The following is a 20,959-nucleotide window of genomic DNA, read 5'->3' as shown; positions in this document are numbered from 1 at the left end:
CTGCATACAGCTATTTTCTGTAACCCAAATAAATACCAGCTGCAAGGTTTCTTTCTCAAGAAGGTGACATGTAGCCTTTGCTAGGATGCAACACCAAGTGCATCAGAGGTCTACCCCAGTTTGTGCCTTCCGTTGTATGTTATTACAATTTTTAATGTCGGTGAACTGTGCAGCTAACAAAAGGTGATGAGCACAAAAGCACTGCTTCAATTAAAAAAGACTGAGGTTATATTAATGTGTCTAACTGCCTAATCACACCAAAGAAAGAGGGAAACAACTCCAAGTCAACATAACAATTTGGCAATAGTAGGAGGGAAATGTATTGTTCACATGGCAATGAGTAACTGAAGAACCATGCATGCTAAAATGACAGGTGGAAATATACTGTGTGTAATGGTGGCTTATTGGTTTGCAGTGTCAAAGAATACAGGTCACAAGTGAAATCCTAGCTCTGTTGACTTCCAAGCTCAAAAATCTCATATGTTTCAGAGGTCAAAGTTTTAACCCCAGCTCTCTTCCATCTGCAGTCTGCTGGGTCTCACATTCTATCTTTTCCAAGACAGACAGACCCTAAATACACAACATGAGTCACAGGCTATGAGACCTCAAAGTATCTTCCATACAAACTAGCTTGGAGCACTTAAAAAGGCACTTATTACAGGGCACAGCACATTCTTAGAAAGAAAGCAACATTCTTCCTGCAACTGTAATCATTTTCTGCTCTTTACACTAAAAAGAGCCTGATAGGACAGAAAAATTAATTGTGGCTCTCCACTTTGTGGCAATTCATTTTATGAGCTATAGAAGTAGAACCCAGTGCTGCACAGAATCCATCACAGAACATTCATTTCAGTAAGATCCATGCTGCTGTCCCAGAGCAGCAATAAACACGAACTGCATCCACCCTGCTAGGCAACAGGGCAATCACACCCTGCAGTTTGCTGTAGTCCCAGTCCCTACATCACCCAGGCTAGAGGACAAAACAGAGCATACTGGCAAAGCAGGCAGGGCAATGGGACCACACCCATATCTCTTCCTCTTACCTGCAAGACCTGGCCCAGCTGCAGAGCACACTCACTGGGAACAGTGCCCAGATCCCTACGGTTTAGGCACAGCTAATCTCAGACTGTGTCTTGCTCCCACTACTGCACATTGCACTGAAGCACAACCAAGAACACTACACTAGAATTAGGGTCTCTAGCTAGCCTTGAAGGACTGAAGGCCAGGTGAGATCCCAGAGTGCTATACAAACACCCTGTCATTCTAAGAGACTAATGCTCCAAAGTCCTCACTTTGGAAACAGGAATACTTTGACATCAAGCATGCAGCTTTTCCCTCTTCAGCTTAAATATTTTGGTTTTTTTCATAGCAAATGATATTGATTGTGTCATCATCTTTCAAGTTTAAGATGTGGCATTTACTTTGATTTCTGAAAGAAGCTTCTCTCAGAAAATAACATTTGAAAAAAGAAAAATAACAACTTACTCTGTATGTAAACCTACATAATAAAACCTCAACACACTAAATCTTCCCCCCTTTTCAAGAATAACTCAACCTTTAGGGGTGATTCAACAAGAAGAGGGAAATTTGGAAATTATTTACATTATCAAAAAAATCTTGAAAAGTGAGAGCCCTGGGCTGCAAAAGGACTGTCAGTTTTGGTCCTTGGTTTAGTGAATAGAATGGTTAGAGAGAATCAGCACAGTCTCAGTTAAGTATGAGCCTTCCACCTAAATTTAAATTATTCAGAGCAATTATTCAAACACTTATCTCTTCAGTGTAGCTAACCACTAGTACTATGTGTAATCCAGCCAGCCACCACTGCCTTGTCAGTTCAGTCTTTTACGTTCAGATTTCCATAAATGAGGTTAATGGTCTTAGTTAAAAGAAGCTACTAATTTTGCCAGCAACTTTGTAAGATGCTCTTTACAGAGGTGTCGTACGAAGGAATAAAGCAACAGAGTTGAGTCTAAGCCAACACATAGCTACCAAATAGAAAGAACACTAGAGCAAGCTGCTACTAGAGTTCTGGAATCTGCTGTCAAGAGCATCTGGATAGGCAATTTCCATACATTTGGAAGACTAAGGAAGCTTCTCTAGCTCACTTCCTTCTCATATAAAGGACAACTTCAGCAGTGGTGCCTGTGAACTACAGTTCAGCCATCCAGCCCCTGCACTGCACCAGTGGTCAAACCAGCACAATGTTACAGCTCACCCTTCCTTTAAGTGTTCAGGGAAGTGGTCTATGATCACATCTTACATCAGACTTGTACTACTTCATGTTCCTAATTCTATCTGTAGAGCAGAGCTATTTTAATCTAGGAACGATGTTATAAGTTATGTAAATATTCCTTTCTCTATAGGATTTCATAGTTTTCACTAGCTAGTTGAAGCTAGGTATCCTTTTCCCAATTAAAGTCAAGACCTGTTGACTGCCTACTATGAGTGGTATTCCAACTTTGGCTCCACAAGACAGGAACAGCCTTTAATAGCTTTATATGCTCTTTAACACCTGCAGAGTGTGAGGGTATCAAAGGGTACTTAGTGCTGGCTGTTAGTGATACACAACTACATTGTGGAAGAGCATCATAGTGGGGTTGTAACACCAGTTCCAGTGAGGTTGTAACACTTAGCATAGTGAAACCCCTCCTCCTCAGAAAGCATGAAACACTCCACACTCAAGGTCAAGAGTGACAAAACATTTGAAGTGCATTTTCACTTTTATTTCAAAACTTTAGACAAGTTACTTTAGTATATAAATTCAATTTTTTCCTCTTACAGAATATAAAGATAATTCCCTCATTACTTCAGTATAAAGTGTTTTACAAGCTTGAAGACAATTGCATAAGTGTTTCTCATACAGGATATCAGAAATAAAGCAGTCTTTCTACAGACATTCAGACAGGTGACTACCTCAGAAACAGCATAGCAGTTTAGTCAAATACAAGTGAACACGTGACACTACAGTTGTGAAAGTTCAAGTAAGGCCAAGTCAGTAAACATTGTTAAGTCATTGCAAATAATAGTGGAAAGGTTTGTGAGACATTGCAAGGGGTGGATGGTTTCATAGTGTAATACTCTCAAATCAAGGATTCAGAGGGATTTAGCTAGAAGACAAGTGAGTTCTTAAATGCTATAAAGCATATGCAAAGACCAAGCAGTGTACTGGTATTAGTGGAGACTTCGTGCCTGTTCATCCTCAGCATGCTAAGACAAACTACAACCTCTTAAAACCAAGCATAAGAACCACTAATATTTGAGGAGATGCTTTTAAAATTCAAGTATGTCTTATTTTGGATGGTGTGTAGTTTTTATCTATTACTTCATCTTGTAAGAACATGTGAAGACAACGCTCGTTCTGTGCCAGTGGGTGGCCTGCAACCCTGGAGAGAAAAAAAAAAAACAAACAAGCATTAGTGTGGACCAATTGAGCCTAAATGTAGCTATCCTGCAGGTCAGGGTTTTGTACCAATAACCTATTGTTCTGCATAGATCCCACTTTCACTTCACTGTTGGCAACTAGAATGCTGTCTAGCATTCTAGCATGTCTAGCAGCAAGACTTATCACACTTCTCCAGGTGAAGTTATTCCATAGAAACCTTGAGCTACCTCTGATCCCTTGGAAGCATGTTAAATCATTTTTCACCTGCAACTGATGAGACTATTCATGTAAGTGCTCATTCTAGTATTAGGAAATCTGGAGCTAAGAAAGGCACGAGGATTTTTTTTAAAAAGATCTTAATGTATTTGCCAAGGGACACCCTTCTAAAGGCCATTTATCCCTTCAGCTGTGTCACTGAGCAGCAGCTCGTCCCGGCAGAGCTAAAGCCTGGCTCCAGCAGGGGGTGTGAAGGCTTTCTGAAGGCTCAGGCACTGCTCCAGACACAGACTCCCCAGGGTCAGTGTCCTGGCCTGTATGGGCACCACTGCACACAGCCAGGGGGTACTGGCCCTTCTGCTCATTGCACACGTGGTAGCTTGCAAACACAGGAGATAGAGTTTGCCTGTTCTAGGGGACACCAGCATCTCTCCTGTAGATTTAATTTAAGCTGAAAAACCATCCTTTTAACAGTAAAGGAGCTGAAATTGAATTAGGAGACGCTCATAAACTTGGAAGAAAATCACAAAGTATTGCACTTGAACCTTTAAAATACCATGCAGATTCCTGAATAGGTAAAAATCCAAAAGAATCAGATACCTGGAAGTTCATCATTTATGGACACTAATACCTAATGCAGTTTGATTTGAAAGAAACTACATCCAGTTTGGTCAATCAAGACAAACTTCTTGTTTGTCTCCCATTGTCCCAAGGCAGCTTGTGTAAGCCTTGTGGACTCCATATCTGTCAGAATATTTCTACCCATAATGGAAGGCATCTGGTTGAACAGATGCAATACATATTCAGCTCCAATGGCTCAGCACCATTTCCAAGCACTTCTGTGCATCTTTTCCAAATTTATCTATTAGTGTTTATTTCACCACAGAACATACTCACTTGTTACTACTGACTTATCATTGAGGGTGACCTCCACTGAGGAAGCTGAGCTCTCCTATTTAGTATTGATTGATTACTTCAAGTGCAGTTATAAAACACACCGATCTTGCCAGGTTCTAGTAAAAGGCCAGCAGTCTCAAGCACTAGTTCACAAGGATGACAGCCTAGAGTAACTAGTTTGAGTTTCTTACCCCATCAGAATGCTGTTACCAGTGTTAACTTCAAGGAAAAGATAAACAGGAGGGGATGAGGAAGCAGCAAACTTCTTCCTTTCAGAAAATTGGTGGCTGAATTGCAAGACTAGATCTGATCTGAGTCAGCTCTTGGTTTCACAGGGATACCTCACTCTGTGTTGGCTTTCCCCCTATATTTTTCACCAAGGTGACCCTTACACATAGCAGCTGCTACTTCAAGAATTTTTTTCAAGTCAGATTGAAGCAGACAACAATGTTGAGACCTAACACCTTTGTGAATGTCACTGTATGTAGTACTGATGGTGGTGCCAGCAAACTGGCCCAAGACAGCTGACTCAAGCAGCACTGTTGTGATTCAGATTTTACATCTAAAGGGACAAAGCTTCTCAACAACATCCATCTCACACTCACAAAATATTAAGAATTAGCATCAGTACACCAAGATTTTTTTTGTTCCAGTGGTATCAGTTATCCGAGGGACTCTTTAATTCCAGAAGCAAAGTTCAGCTTTGATTATGTGATAATGGGAATGTACTGTGCAAAGGATTTTCAGGTCTAAGTTCACTAGTGCCCAGAGTACTTGGCAGAAGCTTTAAAGCTTCTACACTGTTCAAAACTTTAGTAATATTTACCTAATGAGTTGGTCATGTCATTAGAATTCAGTGATGAATTAAATTGCTATGATTTGTGCCTGGAATGCCTTATTCCAGATATACTCAACTCTGCCACTACATCAATATCATCATTAATCTCCTTTTATGTTTCAAAGGAGGAAAAATTAACCAAGTAGTTTTACACTTCCACAAAATCAATTTATTACTTTCAGTAGGACTTAAAAATGGGTACTGATAAATTGGCCATTCCATTTCTCTGAGCTATAAGGAGTTTTTCAGAGAGTCAGATGACTGTTTCACATCAGCTGTTTCAGAACACCAACAGCCCTCTTCCACGCATATTTCTAGACTCAGCATACAAAACTTTGAGTAGGTGCACTTTCTCTCCATTTAAGGTAGAGTTCCAAATGAGCATGGATAAAACTTGGATGCCTTGGAAGTTTATTCCATTTGTCTTTGAACAGCAAAAAGAACAGTCTGAAGCATTTAACCTGTTCAGAACCATCAGCAATACTTCTAAAATGAGTTAAGAAGCAACAATTCAAAGATTTCATATGGTCACACTTCCTTGTACAGGACAGACAGTTATAGTGAACTCGTCACTTGCAACTCCAAGACACGTCTGAACTAGCAGTAACTCACAAGTACGTTTTCCTAAGTTCTGGCATAACTCACAGGCATCCTCTATTCCTGTTAAACAGCATTACTATTCAACAAGATTAGAATGCCAGGGATACTAACAGGCTTGAACTCCCTGATGGAGCAGCCCCAAATCCAGTTGGTCTGAACAGCATTGACTCTAGGGACCAGAAGAGCGGGTTAACTGATAGCACTCCTTACCTACTGCTTGGATCCACACTGTTAAAGAGATTAAACCAGCTATTCAGGTCAGTCAGTGTACAGACAGTGGTTAGTAGTGTCAGATAGTGGAAAAAGAATCATAAGACTTTGTTACTATAATTTCTGTTCATCCTTTGAAAGGCAGGGACAAAATTCAAAGTGTCTATTTCAAATTGTGTGTGCATACCTCAAGTAGCATTTTTACTTCAGAATCTTCAGAAAGATTCTCAGGATGATTAGAGAAAATACACAAACTGGTAATACTTCACATCTGCAATCAAAGTCAACTGCTGTAAGCTCTACTGTTCACCCAGTTGGAAGATACCTTTCCAGAAATTATAAAGTAGAATTATTTTCACCACTACCATTTTAGTAGCAATTTGCATATATTAACAACACTAACAGTCATTTCAGCTGTTCAGGTAAGCACTAAAATATCCAAACTAAATATGGGATGAGTAATGTTAGTACATCCTACTGTAACATTACATGAAAGATAATATTCTGAACCTATTGAAGTTACCACCCCTAGGAGGACTAATAGCTTCAACTCAGTTTTCCAGGGCTGAGCTCCAGGTTTGTCTCCAAATAACCAGATACAACACTTACTTGTTTATGAATTGTTCAAGAGCCTGCTTCCTTTCCTCTATAAAGGAATCATCAAATATACCATCATCTCCTCGGAAGGGGAGCTGACGGAGAAGAGCTTTTCCTGGTAGAGGTGGTACCACAACCTGAAAGATTTACAGAAATGTCCTTAAGTGCAGCCTGTAAGCGAGTTCATCTGCCTCTTCCTCCTAGAAGACCCAACTCACCAGTCACATTCCCAGTGAAGTAATAAAACATGAGCAGAGAAGAACAGTACCTGCCCAAACAGGTAAGCTGAAATCCACTAGTTTATCTCTGAATTAACTCAAAACTATTAAAACAAAAAGCCTCTATCATTGCAGCACTGAGGCCAGATAAAGAGACTGACACACTGGTTTATTTCTGGGCATTTTCAACCACAGTATTTGCTTTATATGATACGTGCTTTATAACATAATGAAAACATTTCAGGATCATGACTGTTTGTATATCTATGAAGATTTGTATTTACTTTTCACTTTACTCACCTTGCTTTCTCTTTCTAGTTCATTCCTTAGCCATTCAAAGTCACTATATCTTCTTCTGACTGTAGATTCTTTCAGTTTGAAGATAGGTAGATTTGTCTGAAAACAAGAACACAAGCTATTGATTAGACAGATTAGAAGCTTTGACAAGCAGAAGCAAGAACCAAGCTGTGAAGTTACACATTAGTTTCATTTAAGCAACAACAGCAGAACTGAGAACCACTCAAGGCAGAGAAATAGAGATAAGGCTCTAAGCTTTATCTACTACTTATCTACTCTTACATGAGTAAGCTGTGCCTCGAACTGCATACCTGTGAGCCTCATTTGTATGGTAACCCAATTATTGGTGTTTTGTCATCATATCACCAAGCAGAATATCTGATTTCCTGGCCACTTGAGATGTTTCTAAGGTTGCAGAAGCATCTGCTATTCTTACGGTCTCAGATGCCAGATTTCCAATATATACAAAATTGGAGGTGGGGAAGGAAGTGGGAAGAAAGTCTTATTCCACACAAGTTTCTCTTATTGCATTCAAGGAATGTTTCAAGTATCAGCATAAGACATTAACTAAATTTTCTGTACTTTTCTACTCCGTGATACAACATGGCCTCCAACATCTTCAGAAGCAAAACCTGTATGTCTTACAGTGAATCCATCCAGGACTAATGTTTGACAGCACAAGCTGCCAAATCTGGGTAGCTCCAAAGAAGCCAAGAAGGCTGAGATTCACTACAACATTCAGAGCTGAAGAGATGAGACTGTTTGACTACAGAGTGAAATCAAGCAGAGCATGATTATGGAGAGTTTTACTGAACAAGGCTAGGAGGCAGCAACCAAACCTAACACCCTTGAAAGGGCCACCACATGGCAGCAAGGTTATACTGCTGCACAAGGCCATGTTAAATACACAGGCATCCTTCTACAAGTCCTTATACTAACTGTGTGACAGCCTGCATTACCTCTGTTCATTCTTGGGGTGCAGTGTTATCCCACTTTTGCAATCCAACTTGAACATTATTTTAAAAGTAGACACTTAGAGAGTCCTCTCCTAATGACATCCTGGCTAGAGCATTACAAAATTGTTTCTAGGAGTTATGACATCCTAAAAGCAACAACATGATCCTATTTTTTACCATATACAACCAGAAGTCACAGAATAATGCCTAATGCTGTCAGACTGCAAATTCACTAACAGTCTTTCTATACCTTTAAAGAAGACTCTCAAGAAGCACCCTAGGAAGCTGATGTTCACTTGGGACTACAGGTACCTCCAGCTCTCCTGATGGCAGATGCACAGGAGTCATTCTCAGCTACTGCCTTTTATTTTTTGTTTTGGTTTTTATCCTGTAGGCCACTTAACTCAAGATCTTGTCACTGTTTGAATGGATACCCCTGTACAATATAATTTGTAGCATGTTATGCTTAAGTGTCACTAGGGAATACTTTTGGCTGCTCAAAACAAGTTTAATTGCAGAAATATTTTCCTGCACTAGGCAGGTCCATGACTATGGGTCATTGTACTGCTGCCAGCCAGTACTGGCTGTCACACAAAAGTACTTGATAAGTTAGTTGTGTACTTTCACATTATTCAAGTTAGTTCATAATTTACAAGTGATAAAGTATAGAACAATATTTTGCTATGATATCTTATAGCTAAATGTTTAAAAACATTCAAGTTCTCTTTCCCAGGTAAAATACTGTTGACTGTGCTAGCGACTGATAATAAAATTGCATTTAAGGCTTATGTCAGAAGTCAGGCTTTATAAATAAACACTCTTGTCTTGATGGTAAGAATACTCTATTCAAGAGTGAATATAGCTAGGTTCTCCTGAGTGCATGAAGGAGATTCCCAGAAGTTAAGCACTGGATTATTTTCCTCTGATTTCAGCTATTATTTTTTTAATCAAGTGCACCATTACACATTATAATGTCAACTCTTTGCCAGTGTCTCAGGCAGAAAGTCCTTTAAAGTATTTAACATAGGTTCTCACCTGCAGAAAATATTTATTTCTCCTCTCAAGTGACTAAAAGAGGGATTAGAACTGGATAAAAGCAGCTAAAAAATGTAAATTCCCAGGTCTTCTGGAACTCTTTTCATGCTTCTAGGCATGAAGTCTGTAAAGTTAATCTCTAAACATCAGCCTGACAGTATCAGGCTTACAAGTACAATGTGGGGGTAGAAGTGCCAATTGAGCTCACTTTACCTTTTACATTCCCTTTTGAACTTTTGACATGCTAGCCCAGCTATCAAGTTGGAGAAAAGGACAGAGTTCTTTGCTCTCCTTGTGGGTTGAAAAATCTTCTCAAATTTTGATCATAAGTACTGTAAATATTCAAATTGAAAAGTATGCCAAAAGGCATTGACTAAATTAAGTGTCTTGCAAGTCACAACGTGACAACTATATTCTAAAACAAAGAACATGTTCACTGTCCTTTGGTCCGGATATGAGCTAGAGCTATCTACTGAGATCAATTTCTAAACCTCATGTTTGTTTAAACCCAGAAACTGCAGCAATTCTCCTTACTCTGTAAGTACTGATAGAGCAGTGTTCCTAAGGTAAGCAGCTGTTAGGAAGGATCTATTTAAAAATGCAATTTGAGAGTACTGTTTTATACTGCTTAACCTATTTACATCTTAGGTCCCTATTTTTAATTCAGGCTATATTCACATCTGAAGTTACTGTATGGGCCTTTGTCGCTAAGGATTATTGCCCTGTTTAACCAGACCACCCTTTCTTTCAGTAGGACGTGCTTCTGCACACCCTACTGCTTCCATCTCCCATGGACAGCCAGTTTTCATTAGGCAAGTCAGACACCTCCTGAAGCATGGGCTTTCGCTGGACAAGAATTTGGTAGAAGGAGACAATCCTGAGGAGTCAATAGAAACTTTAAATTTTCTATTGAATTGTCATTTATCAAATTCTATTAAATTGTCATTTCAATACCATGCAGGCTATCAAAAATATTATTCAATATTATATCAAAAATATTATTATCTCCTTGACATTTTATGTTGAGTTATCCTTGTTCAGTCACTAAGGTGCCACAAGTGCTGCCAGTGCTTTGGTTGTCTGCTAGAACAGAGATAAGAGTAAGGCACAAAACTTGAAGTCAGGCTAGTTTCATTTTTACAAGCATTTCTGCCCATGCTCATTCAGCATTATAATGTCAACTTTCTGGCCTGCTGAGTCTACTATCACAAAACTCATGACCCAGTTTGGAACAGCCCTTGGAGCACAGCTCATCCTTGTGATAATTTCAGCATAATTTCTGCAGCAATTCTTTCTTCAGCGGTGTAATAATTATACCATTTATTGGGAAAAAAAAAATTCAACAGCTTCCTAGTCCAAAATCATGCTGCTTAGCAGTTTGAATGCAAGCCCTCAGCATGAAGGATTATGCATCACCAAGACATTAGACAACTGAAAGTCACTAGTCAAAATTGCAGATAAAGCATTGTTGCAGAAGGACAAATAAACCAGTTCTGCGGAAGTCTCACACAGCTCAAAATCCTAAGCCATAGAAAGATACTAAGTCAAGACAGATTTTGTGTAGCACTGTCTCTTTATTAAACTATATGTAGACACCATTAGGCTTTCTCTGACAACTATCAAACAGCCTGTATTCTGCTGGGGCAGCTAATGGCCAGCCAGTACACCAGAATAAATATTGCCAAAACTGATACCAAGTTACATTACATAATTAAACAACAGGTGACAAACTCAGATCCTTAAGTCACTCCCGCATTTTTCCACTCAGATGCCAAACAAGTTTCTACAGTTATTTGGCTAGTGCTCAACAAACTAGAAACGGGAAGCAGTAGTTCCGTGCTAGCAGACTTTGTGCAAAATCTGTGTTCACAGTAAGCATTTTTCTTCAGCTTCATTTAAGGCACCATACCATATTCAACTTTGAGTTGGACTCTAATTTCAGGAGATTCCTGGTTCACCTCAGAAGCAAATGACAGTCCTAAGACAGTAGTTAGATAACCAGGTAACAGTCTTCCAGCTTTTAATACAGTCACTCCCCAAGCTACGCCCAGTTAGAAGCTGTAAAACTGTTTCTGTATGCAAGTGAAGAGAATTTCACAAGCAGAATGCAAATACTTTGAGTACTAGTCCATTCAGATTCAGATACAGTCATCCAATCCAGCCATTCCAGTAAACAAATTACCTTAAATGCAGGTGGGAAACTGCAGTAATTTATTAGTTTGTAACTAGTTTAAACAAACAAAATAATTCTAAGTATTTTTAAGTCTTAGTTTTTAGACTAGCTTATCCACTGAGTGGAATATGTCTTGCAAATAGTCAGACTTGCTCCTAAATATTTGTTTCCAGACATAAATCAAATGCAAATAGCATTTGGGTTCCTTCAAAGAACATGCTGACACTCCACAAGATTGTACGACACTGCAGCCCAGTCCATCCCCACAACAGCAAACTCCCTAGATGTTGTTCAGCATAGTCTGAGTTTGGATTTGGTAAAATTTCTTCATCTGCCACCATAACACTCGCCTGTGTCTCCTAAAAGACTAAGAATGAAGCTGCACTGTTGCCACAGCACCTACTTTGATGTCATCTTTGCTAGTAGGTTATGGTAGCCTTGAGAAAACTCTATTTCCATTAAAATAGAGTGCAAGAAAGCACACAGCTCACTTTTGATAAAAGTTTGAGGCTTTGACTCTCAGAAGCTAAATACAAGCATCTTGGCTGTCTCATGCAAGGTGTAATCTTTGTCAAGAGCCTGCACCCTTCGACTGCATTTACAGTCAAAGGGAGCTCTGGGGCATCACAGTAAGTAACATTCAGGGTAGATAAAAAATAGTATTATGATTTTCTTAACATAAGAGCCTGCTGTCCTTTAGTACAAGAAACTGGCTCCAGCAGTCTGCTGTTATTGCAGAAACCTTGCCAGTGGTTTGTTTCCTTCCCGACTCAACATACGCAGCTACCTCTCAATTTCCTACAATTATAAAAAGCAAGAAAGAAGGAAAACATCCTTTAAACTTCAGTTTCTAGAAGTTTAAATTTTTGCTGGATATATTACTGAAAGAAAGCTTCTTTCCCCAGTTCAAAATGTCACACTAGAAACTGTTATTTTTCTAAGTTTCAGTCCTTTTCATTAAAACAGAGTTCTATCTCTCCTTTCCACCATTTGGTGTCCAGATCTACTGAAGGTATGTTATATTACAAAAAAATATAAAGTTAAGAGAACATTGAAGAATCTGACCATGAAAGTTTTAAACAGTGCTGACTTAAACTATACCAAGAACTTTTGAGTCCCACTCTGCAGTTCAGGAGTTATGGAGCCAGAATGTTTTCTACCTTAAAGACTAAGGCAGTGAAATCCTAACAGAACTGAATTTGCCAAATCCAGTGCTTTGAGTCCAGAGTTGCTCTCTGAAAAATGTGCACAGGGGTGCCTGTATTTTTGCCAAAAAAGTATCTATCATCACCTGAACAAGTTCAACAACATCATAAACAGCTGAATTATGGTGTGCCATGGTCAAAAGACTCTACATAGGGTGAGTCAAGAAAAAAGAGATTGTTTAGTGGCTCTTCATTCTTCAGGTTCCATGCTCAGAAGCAAAAGATAAAACTGGAGCCTGCTTTGAGGACACATTTGGACAAAGACTTTTACAACATCCAGATAGAACTAGTAACTAGATCAGGATTAGCAAGTCAAAGCCTCCTGTGAAATAACAAATATTCATTAGCCATATAGCTCTGATTTGACCTACTGTAATGTTCTTACTCATTCCTCTTTAGGAATGACTGAAAAGGAATCACATTAAGTTGATGCTTTAGCATCATTACTGACATCCATCAGCTACAGTCAAATGGTGATAAAAAATTTCAGTGAATTGCTGCAGCTGCTAATTTTTTAACAAAAACTAAATCTTTTATATGCTTTGTGAGCTAGAGACTGCCTAGCATCCCTATATTTCAAATATGCAACAAAAAAAGCAATGAGTTAACTAGTTTAAAAGTGGGTCTACTAAGTAGCAAAAATTTCTCTTCATATTTCCAGTTTTACTGGAGCAGTAATGCAACACTCTTAAGTAGCCACTAAAAGCTATAGAAAGGCTTCAACTCCTGTTCATTAATCTGCAGCATATACTTATCACTTAGAGGGTGCTACATCTTAGGCCCATAGAAATAACCTCTAAAGCTTTATTTCCAGGTTTAGAGGTGGCTTTATATCATTTAATATATAGCTTAATTTTCTTCTGGCTCTTAGAGTAAAGCTTCTATACACTAGCTTATAGTCATTCTTTCAAATAGGCTTTGTGGCAAACACAAACTATGCTGTCATATGAGAGAATCTTCTGGGGCATAACACAGATTTTGATTTGGATTCTCAAGAAATAACTACAGAAGGAACATTTCATGAACCTGTGTTCAGCTGGTAAAACACTTGTTTTTATACCTTGACTAGAAGGTTAGGGCTTCTCCATCCTTTTAATGTTAGAAGTTACAGCAACAATAGCAACTTCAGACCCTTCACTCAGTGCTACAGCTTCACAGGGTGTTTGGATTATGTACTTGTTAAAACAGCCTCCAGTAGTGCAACTGGCATCGCTTTAACAAGTGAAAAAACTTTAAATAAAATACTTCCCTTACTGTTAGAAGACATAAACCTCTGCTGCATCATTTATTTCCCCAGATGAAAAGCAGCAGAGACTGAACTGCTCTAAAGTTCAAGCTGACACTTTTTCAGCAAGCCATCTAAAAATAAGCACGTATCAAAACTCCCTGGCATCACATGCCTACCTGGATCACAGCCATCTGTCCTACAAAGATTAGTCATTGTTCCATTTGATTTCGTCTGTTTTGCACTGTAGAGTAGAGTGCAATCTTAAAACATGAAAATCAAGGCCTGCACTGTATGCACTAAAATGAGTACAAGTCACCAGTTAAACTAATATACTAGTAAGAAGCACTATTCAGAGACTTGATGTTTTTATTTACACAGTAATAAATATCAATGCCAAACTAGTTCAGTACCTTTGGACCAGCCTCCTGAACCTAGTTTAATTACAAACTTCTACAGAAAAAAACAGCTCCTCAAGAAAAAATCCACTTTCCTTGCTGTGGAAGTTTCTTTCATCCAAGCCATTCTACTTCTCTGTCTCCATACGCAGTGGCCTTGGAAATTCTTAGCCTTCCAGTTATCCTTTTCTGAATTACTGCTTGAAGGAACAGTTAATGTTTGTGAGGGTGCAGTACCCAGGCTACAGAACAGAAAAATGGTCACCTGAATCACTGCATTTTTATTCTTTGCAGAGGGGTCTGAAAATACCTAACTGGTAGCAGTTAGTATGGTGTCTAGTATGGGTTTTAAAAGCATAATTTACTACAGTTAGAGCAGTTATTGCAGTGTTATGCAAGATTTGTAGTAGTAGAGAAATAGAGAATTACTGCTGATTATGCATCCATAAACACATCCCCACTGACTCACTGTTTAGTCATGACTCCACCACAAGCTTCAACTATTAAACAGTTCAATGCTGAAGTCAACTACAGGAAGGGCAGATTTGATTCTTTTTGTGGTGGGGGAAGAATCTGCAGCTTCAAACCCTGCCAGACATGAAGGACAGGACATTTGGAACTGTTCAAGGACAAAACATTTCAAAAACATGTTCAAGAGCACCACTTTCCAAAACATGGCACAAGATAAGTGCATTCTGAGCAAGTTTCACTTTCAGTTAATTTTCTGTCTGATCACAGCAATCAGACTTCAATCACTTAATCACAAGTCAGACCACTATAAACACACTGAAATGTAAATATTGTATCCAAACTAGGTTTGGAAAAAATCGGTTAAGGGGAGAACAGGACTTCCAAAAGCAACTCAAGTTCAGCAGTACTCAGATAAACTTCACCAATCTCTTGAAACCAACACTATTCTTAATACTGTAGGCACTTGACAGCCTGTGTATTCATTTCCTTCGCCTCACTGACCTACACAGTTGAGCACCTCTGCAAGCCTACAGAAATTTTTCTGCAGAAGATAAAGGAAACCTGACTGGTGCCCCAAAGAGCACTGGTACCACCAAACCATCACAATTCACAATGGAAGCACAGCAAGACATTCTTTTTCCACACCTCAAGACAAGTAAATGCAGTATGGAATACCAAAAAGCTAAGGTATACCTTAGTTTCAAATGTAATAATACTGATTAGAGGCAAGAGGCCATTGAGCATTAAAGAAGAGTGCTAAGACGACAAAGGCTTTTAGTTTGGCTTTGGTTTGACAAAAACAGAATTCTTTAACTACTTGGACTAGTAGCTCCTGTCACAGGTATTTTATTATACTTCTGTCAGTTTGAGTATCAATGACTTCTCTGCAAGTTCTCACTAACCATAAACAGATTATTTAACCTTTCAGTCTAAGTGACAAATCCAACCAAAACAGGTAGCACAGAAGTCACTTTTATTCTACAGAAACAAAAAAAGATGAAATAGTGTTAACAGTTTATTTCCAGGTCACTGAATATTCTGATATTCAATGGATATCAAGGAATTCAGAGGGATCCACAAGGATCACAAAGTCCAGCTGTTAAGTGAACAGCCCATACAGGGATTGAATCCACAAGCCTGGTGTTATTTAGGACTATGCTCTAACCAAGCTCTAACTGAGCTGTACTCAGGGTTGCCAAAGGGATATTTCCCAAAATGTAGCAAGCTCCTGGATACCCATATGCTTTGTTGACAGTATTCTAACCAAAGTGCTTATCTCCTATGGCACTGCCTTTACAATGGGTGTATGGCTGTGACGTGTGACACTAGTCCCTGGATCAGAGTCAGCTTGTAAAGATTAAGTCTTGTCTCCTTAAAGGATTTAACAACTGAAGCTATTGCACGGAATCTGCTTGAGCAAATACCTTCCTTTTGACCCACTTATCAAGAAAACTATGTCTCAACTACAGTAGAAGACAAATGATACCTGGAACTGGACTTAGAACTAAATTCATGCTGTAGGATGCTAATATAATAATTCTAATTTGTTCTATGTTTGCTTCCTGGAATTCAGAGAGAGAACTGCCTTTTAGTCCATAAATAGTAACAGATATTCCCATGCTCTCATTCAAGAGTGTTGACTTGATCAAGCCCACCCTGAAAAGGTTTAACAATAAGAAGAGAAGAGCTAATAAAGACTTACGAGAAACAGCATGCAGGGGTATTTACACTGAGAACTTGACTTTTGGTTCACATTTTTCCTTAAGAGGTAAGGAATGCAATGAAGTAGTTTACTGTATTCCTTTAGCAGGCAGTCTAGTTGATTATGCTAGTTTTAAATGCTGTACAATCACCACACTATGATCATCTAGACACCTTCAGATAAGATAAGTACTTTATCAAGTTTTATTTCACTAGATGAAGCATTTAGAGCTTTATACCCTACTGCATTATTCCCAGTCTAGCTCACTCTAAGCCTTCACACACAAAGGACATCTCAGAATGGTACAAATACACTGCCTGATGCTGCTGATGGAAAGCAAATTCTCAAGTACCCTGTCAAAAACATGACCCACGCAAATTTGCTATTTTAGCACAGCAGGGTGGCATTTTCTATCACTTATTTCTGAATAAGATATTTGACTTTCATTGCTAGGCTGCACTGTGGTGGCACACAGCCACATTGTGTGCCTTACAGTGGTTGCTACCAGTGGAAAGCTTTCTATCATCACCTTGTCTAGCTTGCCAAGAACAGACTCTTATTTAATGCACAGACTCAGGCTCAGAAAGTCAATACTTTGGCCAACTGTCCATCTGTGAAGTAAGCTGCCTGGCTAGAAGTGCTGCACAGGGTCTACTTGCAGCACTCCCCTCAAGACTCGTTAAATTCTTGTCAAAGCACCAACACACAGCCGCCCTGCACAGAGACACTCTCTTTCCTTCTTAAACCTTCCTAAGTTCCAAAACACTATTGCCTTGCTTATACAGTAGTGTACTGCTGAACAGCCTACCCAAAACTTTAAAGTTCCCCATCAGGCTTCCCGACTTCCACCAGAACTTGATGAGTACAGCATTACAAGAACTAAAGAATGAAGTTTTTCCGCTTGCTGCTTTCCAGACAACAGATATGCCTCAACTGCAGTACCAGTTAGAAAGCTTGCCAATAAAAGCTTTGGTTAAACTCTGCAGTATTTCAGACACATTTTTATCGGATATAAGTTCAAGAGTCTGCTAGCAAGCTCAGTTTTCCCAAAAAATCCCCAAAGTGAAGCTTTGAGATTCAGACAAAGATAGAATTACAGAGTCTGTAAACACCATGACAATGGTACAAGTGTAATTGTCTCAACACAAACTTGAATTTCAGCATCCTCTCTGACGTTTCTGGCTTAGAATGATCTCCAGCTGTAACATGAGGCTACTGTCCTTTAGCTTTCACCAGAATTTGGCAGCAGTTAAGCCATCCATTTCTGCACACTTAACATTTTACTGTTGGTGTTACTTGAAGACATGGCTCTCCAGATATGATACAGGTAACTCACACCATCTTCTCAGGTTTGCTCTGCCGCTACCACCAGCACTGCTGGGGGAAACTGCAATTTCAGCTGCTACTTTCTTACTTTCTGTGACCATAGGCAGTTGTCAAACCACAGAGGCCAGCTGGTGACCACTGTCAGCCACACTCCAACAAGCAGCTTATGGGACTAGGCCTACCTTTCACAAATACCACAGCAATTCATTTTTGAATTATTTCTCCATGCTGAAATTTGTGCATTAGCGACATGGTCTGTGTTCTGCTGAGAAGCAGTTAATTAATGTAAGTTTAGACAGTGAACATAATTCTGCATGACTTGTATTACCTGCTCTGTAGCCTTCCAGCACAGAGATATAAAACTCAGTTTTACAGTTGATGGTGTCTATGAACCATGTGTAGAGCAGTGCACAACTGGAAACAGAATGATCGAAGAGACAGTGCTGTATACCAGAATGTACAGATGCAAGCAAGGAGGGTGGAGGATGCAATGTTTACATAGCAGTCAGTCTGGGAGGAAGAACAGAGGAAGGTCACAGTACTATCACAGCATACATTTGTTCAAATCATTCTTGGTCTTCATTACAACAGGAATCCAAAATTTTCTACCCCAAACAGCAGGTGGGAAGACTAACCTGTCTCAAAACCTATTTTTCTGCTTCCCTTTCTGAAGAAGAACTTCAGCTGAGTATTTAAAAAAAGCGTTATTTTTTAATCACAGGAAATTTGACCTAATTCCCAAGGCCATATCATGGCCAAGTCCCTTTTGGATCATCTTCCCTGTATCCAGCCATTCCAAATGCTCAGTCTCATGGAAAGAAACGTCATCAGGAACTTAAGGTGCAAATACTTTCCAGCAAGGTAGAATTACATCTTTCTTCCTAAGTGGATTGCTAGGGTTCTGATAAGGGCAGTGCAATGCAACACAAATCTGCAAGTTCTAGTTTGACCTCACACAGAGGCCAAACATGGGCTACAGGCACGTTGGCTTATTCTTCCTGCCGCAGTGACACAACCTGAAACACAGAAATAGCTACCAAACACAATTTAGAAGCATCAGAAATAAAGGAGTATCTTCCCTAGTAGCTTTAGATTTCATCTGATTTTGTTTTTTTTAAGTAAGGTTACACTAAGCTAGGGACTTAGACCTTTAAAACCAGAAAATTCACACAAGGTTAAGTCCTGTTTAGTGAATTTTGGTGATCAAGGCAGCAGCCCTCAGCTGTATCCTTCCCTGCTGTGAAGAACTCATATTGCAGAAAATGCGTGCAGGATGTCAGTGAAGCTTCACCCTTCCTTACTGACTGTAACAACTGACCAGGTTCAATCAGTTGTAACAGAGTAAAGCTACACAAGGTAGCAGAGTCAACTGAGAACTATAAAAAAAAAACATCTGTTTTTTCATTCAGCTTTCTCAACCCAGGCTCTTTTTTTCTGGCAATGGAGACCAAAAAGGGTTCCCTGCCTCAAGGCCCTACCAGCCACAGGCAAGTCACTGCATTTTTTGACCTCTGGGCCCTGTTTATGAAACTAGAAAGCCAGGGAACACAGTAATGACTTCACATAGCTTTTCTCAAGCTCAAGACTACTAGCCTTTGGGGCAAGTCACTGAACACAACCCTTCCAGCTACGAAGGATTCTAGTGTTACAAAGTATTTGACAGCAGCATATTGCGAGAAACAGCCCTATTTATTAGGCACCACAATTTTATCTCAGGTACAAAAGAAAACAGGAAGCCCTCCCCCCCACACACGCACCTCATCACTTCATCTGGCTCTGGTATAGCGAGTGTGCCCATTAGACTTACTTACACCTTCTCTACCTCACTTTTTGAGGATGCTGGAATCCTGACCTCCTGACCTCCCCCTCAGGGCAGATCCACCCATATTACTCCATCTCAGAGAGCGGAGAGTTTGCTCTATTTACCTGGAGACACACATGCAATTGTTCACAGTAGAGCGATATTTCAGTCTGAGGACAAGCTGTACACAGCAGAGCCGAAAGAGCACTTGTCGTTTGGTTATCTGAACCGAGCTGCATCCCCTTAGCTACCAGGAGCCCGTCACACAGTTATCAACCCCAGGCCGAGGATGGAGAACCTTTTGAAACCGCTGCGGCTCTGCCACCGCCCCGCACCGCAGTAGCCGTGACACGGGTCCTGAAGGACACGGCGGCGGGAGCCCGTCACCGCCCCCCCGGCCAGCCCCGGGCGACACGACAGCCCGACACCGCCAACGCGGCTCCCGAGCCGGGCCGGCGCTGCCTCACCTTGACGCGGATCTCGTAGGTGGTAAAGCGGCCGCGGCCCACTCCCACCGTCTGCGGGTTGCCCACGTCGATCTCCAGGAAGTTGCTGGGCGGCCCGTAGGCGTCGTTGAGGTTCTGCGGCTTGCTGATCAGCCGCCGGGTGTCCGCGATCGTCTCGGCCATGGCGGAGCGGGCGCCTTCTCCCCTAAGCCAGCGACCGAGCCCCGAACGCCGCTGCCTTTACCACCCGCGCCGCCCGAGCGCCCGCTCCGCGCCCAGCTGACTGCCCGGCAACGCGCACCCGCACCCGCCGCCCGCCCGCGCCTGCAAGGCACGCTGGGTAATGTAGTTACCGGGCGTCGCCCCGTTTGCTCATGTCTAGCGCGGCCGCCCGCCTTCTGAACTACATATCCCGGCGGGCGCTGGGGGTGCGGCGCGCTGGCCAGCAGTGCCGGTTTGTCGGGCCCGCCCACCCCCTCGGCCGGGTGCGGGTGGTGGAGGCGGTGGAGTATAGGGGCTGACTTGGCTCGGCTCTTCTCGTAGATCCTCATCCTTCGGGGAATGAAAAGACTGGTGGGAAATGCTGTATATGCAAGGTGTTATGCAAAAGGAATCAGCCCCCTGCAGACGTAGGCTGGTGGAGATGCCCACCAAAAGCTTTGTTTTGAAAACAAAATCTTAAGTCACTGATCCAAGCTGCAATCGAGGTGACGATGTTTTTTGTAGTAAACCTTTTAAAACTTACTGCAATTTTAACAAATGATACACATTTAATAATAATATTAACAACGGGACCAGGTTCTATGTCCTCATAGCTTGCAGAGCTAAAGAGTTCATAAAAAATAGGAAAGGAAAATTGTGTTGACAGAGTAAGTTATTAAAATTACTTGAGAGAGCAAGAAAGAGAATGAGAGAAAGGGAGAAGCCGAACTAACAGGATTCTCCCCTTCTAAGATATATGGTCTT

General features: G+C 40.6%; 1 protein-coding gene across 2 annotated transcripts; it reads right to left on the bottom strand.

The window, feature by feature from the left end:
* Positions 1 to 2,684: 2,684 nt before the first annotated feature.
* Positions 2,685 to 20,306, bottom strand: SNX3 (sorting nexin 3). Of its 2 annotated transcripts, XM_015622813.1 has the most exons (4): positions 20,015 to 20,302; positions 7,259 to 7,354; positions 6,753 to 6,877; positions 2,685 to 3,383 (listed from the first exon to the last, which is right to left on the bottom strand). In XM_015622813.1, the coding sequence occupies exons 1-4, from the start codon at positions 20,174 to 20,176 to the stop codon at positions 3,278 to 3,280; spliced, it is 489 nt and encodes a 162-aa protein (XP_015478299.1). In that variant the 5' UTR covers positions 20,177 to 20,302; the 3' UTR covers positions 2,685 to 3,277. The 2 variants fall into 2 exon arrangements, with proteins under 2 accessions (XP_015478299.1, XP_015478300.1); XM_015622814.3 differs by lacking the exon at positions 6,753 to 6,877 and having other exon boundaries at positions 3,324 to 3,383; positions 20,015 to 20,306.
* Positions 20,307 to 20,959: the final 653 nt, after the last annotated feature.

Source organism: Parus major, chromosome 3 (assembly GCF_001522545.3).
Source record: "Parus major isolate Abel chromosome 3, Parus_major1.1, whole genome shotgun sequence".
NCBI lineage: Eukaryota > Metazoa > Chordata > Aves > Passeriformes > Paridae > Parus > Parus major.
The sequence above is the reverse complement of the archived record's forward strand: the minus strand, read 5'-3'. Positions and strand labels throughout refer to the sequence as shown.

Bases quoted from the DNA above. Each gene is read 5' to 3' on its own strand.
- SNX3 (XM_015622813.1), bottom strand. From the start codon at position 20,176: ATGGCCGAGACGATCGCGGACACCCGGCGGCTGATCAGCAAGCCGCAG. The intron at 7,355-20,014 runs GTGAGGCAGCGC...TCTTGTTTTCAG, and splicing joins CCTACGAGATCCGCGTCAAG to ACAAATCTACCTATCTTCAA. The intron at 6,878-7,258 runs GTGAGTAAAGTG...TAAATCTTTCAG, and splicing joins AACTAGAAAGAGAAAGCAAG to GTTGTGGTACCACCTCTACC.